This window comes from Hyla sarda, chromosome 3, assembly GCF_029499605.1.
Source record: "Hyla sarda isolate aHylSar1 chromosome 3, aHylSar1.hap1, whole genome shotgun sequence".
NCBI classification, from domain to species: domain Eukaryota; kingdom Metazoa; phylum Chordata; class Amphibia; order Anura; family Hylidae; genus Hyla; species Hyla sarda.
This window is the reverse complement of record NC_079191.1, coordinates 20938134-20946202: the sequence shown is the minus strand read 5'-3', so window position 1 is coordinate 20946202 and position 8069 is coordinate 20938134. Positions and strand designations below refer to the sequence as shown.

At 42.8% G+C, this 8069-nt stretch overlaps 1 protein-coding gene across 2 annotated transcripts in view; it reads left to right on the top strand.

Annotated features, from left to right (window-relative positions):
- Window positions 1-564: 564 nt before the first annotated feature.
- The window catches only part of LOC130361182 (embryonic protein UVS.2-like), a 78680-nt gene continuing 71175 nt past the window's right edge, over window positions 565-8069 (top strand). For both annotated transcript variants that reach the window (XM_056563852.1, XM_056563851.1), the window contains exons 1-2: window positions 565-4999; window positions 5080-5101. In XM_056563852.1, coding sequence (XP_056419827.1) covers window positions 4931-4999; window positions 5080-5101 — 91 coding nt within the window. In that variant the 5' untranslated portion in view covers window positions 565-4930. The remainder of the gene's footprint in view (window positions 5000-5079; window positions 5102-8069) is intronic.

The window sequence follows — 8069 nt, the reverse complement described above, 5'->3', positions numbered from 1 at the left end:
CTCACCCAGACCCTCAATCCCTGCCTACTTGTGTAATCACCCTAGGCGATTATTCCACAACTGGCCGACAAAACCCTGCGCGGGATAGCACGTGTCAAAACATCACATGTCAGAGGAGAAAGGATACATAGTTGGGTCCAAATCCAAGACAACTGCTAAGATACCAAATCAAGAGAAAGAGAGAGTAAATGTTTAAAGGGGCACTCTGGCCCTGAGACATGTTATCCCCTATCCAAAGGATAGTGGATAAGATGTCTCACCGCAGGGGTCCCGCCGCTGGAGACCTTCGCAATCTTATATTCGCCACCCACCTATTTGAGCTGCACGCCGTTCTGCCAGCTCACAAACAGCCGGGTGGTGACCACGGAGCTGGAGTATCGTGACATCACGACTCCGCCCCCGTGTGACATCACCCCCGCCCCACTATGCAAGTCTATGGCAGGGGGCATGACGGCTCAAACAGGTGGGTGGTGAATACAAGATTGCAGGGGTCCCCAGTGGCAGGACCCCCGCGGTGAGACATCTTATCCCCTATCCTTTGGATAGGGGATAAGATATCTCAGGGCCGGAGTACCCCTTTAAAGATAGTCAAAGTCATAATACACAGGATCACATATACAGAAACTAAGGAAAGGTTGGTGCAGTACAGACAAACAGAGGCAAGGACTGAGTGGAAAGGAATGGTATTTATGTACCTTGGATGAGCGTGGACCCCGAAACCAATTCCACAAGTTCTAAGTCCAAGCATACTGACTCACCCGGGCATCGTCCCAGCAACGCACAATGCCATAGAAAACCTAGGAAAAAATTGCCCCTGAACACCAAACCTGGTCCAACTCATAACATGTACACTGGTCAAAAAAATAAAGGCAACACTTAAACAACACAATGTAACTCCAAGTCAATGACACTTCTGTGAAATCCCACTGTCCACTCAGGAAGAACACTGATTGACAATCAATTTCATATGCTGTTGTGAAAATGAAACAGACAACAGGTGGAAATTATAAGCAATTAGCAAGACACCCCCAATAAAGGAGTGGTTCTGCAGGTGGTGACCACAGACCACTTCTCAGTTCCTATGCTTCCTGGCTGATGATTTGGTCATTTTGGAATGCTGGCGGTGCTTTCACTCTAGTGGTAGCATGAGACAAAGTGTACAACCCGCACAAGTGGCTCAGGTAGTGCAGCTCATCCAGGATGGCACATCAATGCGAGTTGTGGTAAGAAGGTTTTCTGTGGCGGTCAGCGTAGTGTCCAGAGCATGGAGGCGGTATCAGGAGACAGGCCAGTACATCAGGAGACGTGGAGGAGGCCATAGGAGGGCAACATCCCAGCAGCAGGACCGCTACATCCGCCTTTGTGCAAGGAGGAGCAGGGGGAGCACTGCAAGAGCCCTGCAAAATGACCTCCAGCAGGCCACAAATGTGAATGTGTCCACTCAACCAGTCAGAAACAGACCCCATGAGGGTAGTATGAGGGCCCAACGTCCACAGGTGGGGGTTGTGCTTACAGCCCAACACGTGCATGATGTTTGGCATTTGCCAGAGAACACCAAGATTGGCAAATTTTCCACTGGCACCCTGTGCTCTTGAAAGCAGGTTCACACTGAGCACTTGTGACAGACGTGACAGAGTCTGGAGACGCTGTGGAAAACATTCTGCTGCCTGCAACATCCTGACCGGTTTGGCGGTGGGTCAGTAATGGTGTGGGGTGGCATTTCTTTGGGGGGCCGCACAGCCCTCCATGTGCTTGCCAGAGGTAGCCTGACTGCCATTAGGTACCAAGATGAGATCCTCAGACCCCTTGTGAGACCATATGCTGGTGCGGTTGGTCCTGGGTTCCTCCAAATGCAAGACAATGCTAGACCTTATGTGGCTGGCGTGTATCAGCAGTTCCTGCAAGAGGAAGGCATTGATGCTATGCACTGGCCTGCCCGTTCCCCAGACTTGAATCTGATTGAGCACATCTGAGACATCATGTTTCGCTCCATCCACCTATAGAGTTGGGGGATGCTTTAGTCCAGGTCTGGGAGGACATCCCTCAGGAGACCATCCTCCACCTCATCAGGAGCATGCCCAGGTGTTGTAGGGAGGTCATACGGGCACGTGGAGGCCACACACACTACTGAGCCTCATTGGGACTTGTATAAGGACATTACATAAAGTTGGATCAGCCTGTAGTGCGGTTTTCCACTTTGATTTTGAGTGTGACTCCATATCCAGACCTCCATGGGTTGATAAATTTGATTTCCATTGATAATTTTTGTGTGATATTGTTGTCAGCGCATTCAACTATGTAAAGACGAAAGTATGTGGCAATGGCTTGAAGATTTGAAAGGAACTCTAGTTACCCATAAACTTTGAGCACTTTCACAACTTTTTCACTTCCACTTGATTATGACGTTCTTGGTTTTTGTTTTTTGCATTTTCTGTTTTTCTCCTTTCTTTTTGTTCAATTTTGGATTTTATTTCAATATAGGAAAATGATGAGACTTGTCTACCCAGCTATTTAACATAGCTATTTAACTCCAGATGTTGTCGTTGGCTGTCCGGGCTTGCCGGGAGTTGTAGTTTTGAAATAGCAGGATGTTCACAGTTGGGAGACCACTGCTCTATATGCTTCCTGAAATGTTGAATTATATTGTTCTGCATTTCCTGTTTTGTCTATTAATAAAATGAAAAATAAAATAAAAAAAACTTTATCATTTCATTGGGGCCAGCAGAGAAAATGTTTCCTTGGTCCAAAAAGTCTATTTATAGTTTTACAGTCCTCTTCTGGTATGGTGAAGCATGAGCCCTAAAGATATTGGGGTAGACCTAAAGTTCTATGGCTGTATGGGTCCACTACTGATCAATACTGCCAACTAGTTTGAAAGTTCCTTGGGGGAATTTGTAAATATTCCCATTTACCTGAGTAACATACATCTTGGGCCCTTGTTGAGCTCTTCAGGGGGCAGCTTAGGCCTCATTCACATTGCCGTCGCACTATGCTATTCAGAGTTCCAGCAACAATCCGGCCAGAAGGACGGGAGTTTAGCAAAGAAAAAAATAGTGCAAGCACTATGTTTTTTCTCCGCTTAAATCTTGTAAGATTATCGGGTTACCGACCACATGCAAGTGAATATGGTCCATCATGACCCGTTAGTAGCCATTTGCATCTGATCCGTTTTAGGGTCCGATCTGCTCATTAAAAAAAAAAAGACCCAATCGGACCCTCAATGGGTTGATGCAAACGGCCGTGTAAACCTAGCATTACAGGTCATACTGAGGACTATAATTGTTTTTTTGTATCATATAAATAAGGTTAAGTAGAGGGTGCAGAGGTTACAGCTACACCTAGACCCAGGGAATGAGGAAGCAATACAACTCAGCTCGTTTATCCAATCATTTGATGCCTCTGCCTCTTTAAGAACAACAAAGCAGACAAGTAATTCTTTAAATTATAAGGAATAGGTGACCATTAGGCCCAGGAATGTCCAGTGCCAGAAGGGTTGTTGGGGCAGACAAAATATTCCACAAGCCATTGTACAACAATCATGGTGACCTTGAATAGGAAAGGTTACACATAGTGTCCAGTTTCGCTTTTCCTGTATCTCTGGTAATTGTGACAATGGGCTATGATGGGAAGAGGAATATTAACATAAATTACACTTTATAAACCCATAATACAGGATTCTTCAAATGCATTGATGTCACAATGTAAACCTGTTCAAATATAACACAATGAAACATCAAATGTAACATGAAATCTCTGTAGACGTCTTCAAACATGGAAAAAAATTATCATTGTATATAGGGGACAACCCAACCATTAGGGCAATGCCCAAATGCCCATGGCCAGAGGGGGTCCATACTTACATAGTTTATAAAGTTCAAAAAAGACCAGAGTCCATCAAGTTCAACCTATCTCCCTAATGAGTCCCTATTGAGTTGATCCAGAGGAAGGCAAAAAAACCCTCATACTAGAAGTAAAAATTCCTTCCCGACTCCAAATATGGCATCAGAATAGATCTCTGGATCAACGTTCTGTCGCTATAAATCTACTATCCATAACCTGTAATGTTATTATTCTCCAAAAAAGCATCTAGATCCTTTTGAACTCTTTTACCAAGTTCACCATGACCATGTCCTCCGGGAGAAAAATCCACAGTCTCACTGCTCTTACAGTAAAGAACCCCCATCTGTGCTGGTGTAGAAACCTTCTTTCCTCTAGACGTAGAGGATGCCCCCTTGTTATAGATACAGTCCTGGGTATGAATAGATCATGGAGAGATCTCTGTACGGTCCCCCAATATATTTATACATAGTTATTATGTCTCCCCTAAGCCTTCTTTTTTTTAAACTAAATAACCCTCAGTTATAAGTCCTCTATTTCCCCTTTTTACTCTGGTTGCCCGTCTTTGAACCCTCTCCAGCTCCACTATATCTTTTTGTACACTGGTGCCCAGTATTGTACAAAGTATTTCATGTGGGCCAGGCATAGCTCAAGGGTGTAGCTATAGAAAGACGAAGAAGAAAGTGTTGCATTTGGACCCTGGTGTCTTGGGATCTTTTCGACTGAAGGCATCTGGACAGAACAGGACAACCGTCTAGACATCTGCTGTGTAACCAAAGAACTTTTGTAGCCTTAATAAATTTGCGTTATGTTCTCTCGGTTATGACTACCGGGACCACCAATCTTTTTTTTTTTTTTAAATATATATATATATATATATATATATATAGATAGTGATACCCCAGACTAGCTTTACATTGAAAGTTATAGGTAAATATAACACGTGGTTATGGTTTCCTGGGGGTGGATTGGGATGGGGGTGGGGGCTTCACTGTCTACATATGGATTGGCCCCACCCCCAGCTCTATGGGATTTATAAAAATCCTCCTCGGCACGTGTCCTAGAAGAATTGAACAACCTGTTCACCAAGATCATGGAGCTCCGCTTGGTGCTGCTGCTGTGTTTGGCCAGTTGTCCTGTCAGTCAAGCTCTTCCAGTACCGGTGAGTTGAGATCCTACCAGCTCTAACTTATTCTTCTTCCTACTCTTCGTGTCCACTTAACATTTTTTTTTTTCTTGTAGGCGACTGGAGGAAATGGTCAAGGTAAGTTACATTGTTTTTCTTTCCCTTTTTATTCTAATTTTACATAACTCATTGACCTCAAGTAGCAAATATTGAAACATTAGCTGATAACAAGGGTGCCTGAGAAGGAGTCTTAAAGGAAGCATCTACTACAGTGGTCTCCAAAGTGTGGACCTCAGGCTGTTGCAAAACGAGAACTCCCAGCATGCCCAGACAGCCAACGGCTGTCTGGGCATGCTGGGAGTTGTCGTTTTGCAACAGCTTGAGGTCCACACTTTGGAGACCACTGCTCAACGACATATGACACCAATATTGTAATTACATATGGGATGAATGGTGGAGCCAACGATGGAGATTATTCTTAAAGGAGTAGACCAGTTTAAAATAAATGTATCCCCTATCTTTAGCACTCCCTGAGATCTCCTGCCCGACACCCCGTCTCTCCCCATGAATAAAGCTGTGGCAACCACATCCCCCCCCCCCCCCCTATGCATCTCTATGGGAGAGCAGGAGATAAAGCACTCGTTTATCCCTGGCTCTCCCATTGAGATGCATGGAGGGGGGGAGTCAGCCAAATCTTTCTGACATGGTCAATGTAACTTTATTCATAAGGAGAGCCGGGGCACTGGGCAGGAGATCACGGGGTTCCCATTGGTCAGACACCTCGCAATCAGAATATTATTTTCTTTAAGAGTTTAACTTAGGAGCCTAAGTTATCCCTCTGGAAAGTGCATAAGGTGGCACAGTCCAAAAAAAAAAATATATATATATACCGTATTTATCAGGGTATACCACGCACCGGCCTATAACACGCACCCTCATTTTACCAAGGATATTTGGGTTTGGGCACCGACAGCCAGGGGGAGAGAAGGGGCACCCATTGCCGGCGCCGCTGCCCCGTTGCCTCCCCCCATCCCCGGTGGCATAATTACCTGGGTCGGGGTTGGGTCCGCGCTGCTGCAGGCCTCCGGCGTGCATCCCCTGCGTCGTTGCTATGCGCTGCACGGTGCGGCGCATGACATCAGTGCACCGTGCAGCGCATAGCAACGACGAAGGGGATGCACGCCGGAGGCCTGCAGCAGCATGGACCCGACCCAGGTAATTATGCCACCGGGGATGGGGGGAGGCAACGGGCGCCGGTACCTATAGTCAGGGGGACAGAACGGGCAGCGGCACCGATAGCCAGGGGGTGAGAAGGGCCGGCAGCAGGGCTCTAGACCCCAGGGAAGGCAGGGGGAGAGAAGCGGGCAGCGACGGCCTCTCTCCCCCTGCCTTTCCTGGGGCGATATCGGCGTATAACACGCACATAGACTTTAGGCTAAAAATTTTAGCCTAAAAAGTGCGTGTTATACGCCGATAAATACGGTGTATATATATATATATATATATATATATATATTGGTTTTTTTCTTATTATAAACTTAAGTTATATATCATGGTATACTGAGGTTAGCTACTGGATTTACTGAAACTGTCTCATTTTCTTTAACGGGTACTCCGGGGGGGGGGGGGGGGGGGGATTTCTTAAATGAACTGGTACCAGAAAGATAAACAGATTTGTAAATAACTTTTATGTAAAAATCTTAATCCTTCCAGTACTTATCAGCTGCTGTATGCTCCACAGGAAGTTGTGTAGTTCTTTTCTGTCTGATCACAGTGCTCTCTGCTGCCTCCTCTGCCCATGTTAGGAATTGTCCAGAGCAGGAGAGGCTTATTACTGGGATTCACTCCTGCTCTGGACAGTTCCTGACATGCAGAGGTATAAGAGAAAAAAGCTGCGATGGCGCTCCCAAGGAAATAACCCGAAGTTGTGGGTATTGGTGAAAAATGAATAAATAATTTATTCTTACAGCATAAGAAATCAAAGAAAATAATAAATATAAAGCAAGACGCGTTTCGGGAGTCACAGCTCCCTTTTTCAATTGCAGGTGTAGATGATATGTGCAAGCAAAAGATGATATGTGTCTTTCGTTCTTGTATGTGTATAATTATATAGATAGAGAGAGAGAGAGAGATGTGTTGATCAATGCTTATGACTTGATAAAGGGAGGAATCCCGAAAGCTTGTGTCTACAAAATCTTGTTAGTCCAATAAAAAAGGTATTACAAGATACTGCAACTACAGATGATATTATATATATATATATATATATATATATATATATATATATATATATATATATATTATTTATTTATTATATATTTTTTATTACTTAATTTTATTATTTTTATTATTTCACATTGTTATTTTAATCAGTAGTTTGTAGTATCATTTTGTTGTTATTAATAATTCATATTTTTCATACTTTTATCATCATTATTATTTAATCTTTTTATTTGTTTTTATTTACAAATTTGTTTTTATAATTTGTTTTTATTATTTTTTTTCTCTTAGTGATATTTTATTATTCTTTTTATTATTTTGTTGATGTTATTAATATGTATTATTAATAATTTGTGTTGTAATCATTTAACATTATTACTATTTTTATTATTATTATTATTTGATCTTTTTCTTTTTACTATAAGTATCATAATTATTATTATTATTATTATTATTATTAATAATATTATTATCAGTCTTCTAATAGTATTAAAAGAGAGAGATTGCCAGCTCTCCCATACCTCTAAATTGATGATGGGGCGTCTGCAGCTCCAGGACGCACAGAGAAGTGGGACCCTGTTCTTGGGACCCCTGTGATCAGACACCTATGCCCTATCCTGTCAATAAGTGACATGTTCTTCTGGCTGCACAACCCCTTTAGTCTTATTATTAATATTAAAATTAATTTGTAAGTCGAATTCTAAGTCTACTAAAGATTTAGTCAACTAAAATCTTATGACAGTCAGTGGACTAAAACTAAAATAATTCAGATAACTGAAATAAAACTAAAACTAAATGCTGTTTTAGTCAATGCCATCTTACTGTTATTATATAAAATCCACTATAGACAAACAATATCACCACTTTACGAGGGACAAATAATTGC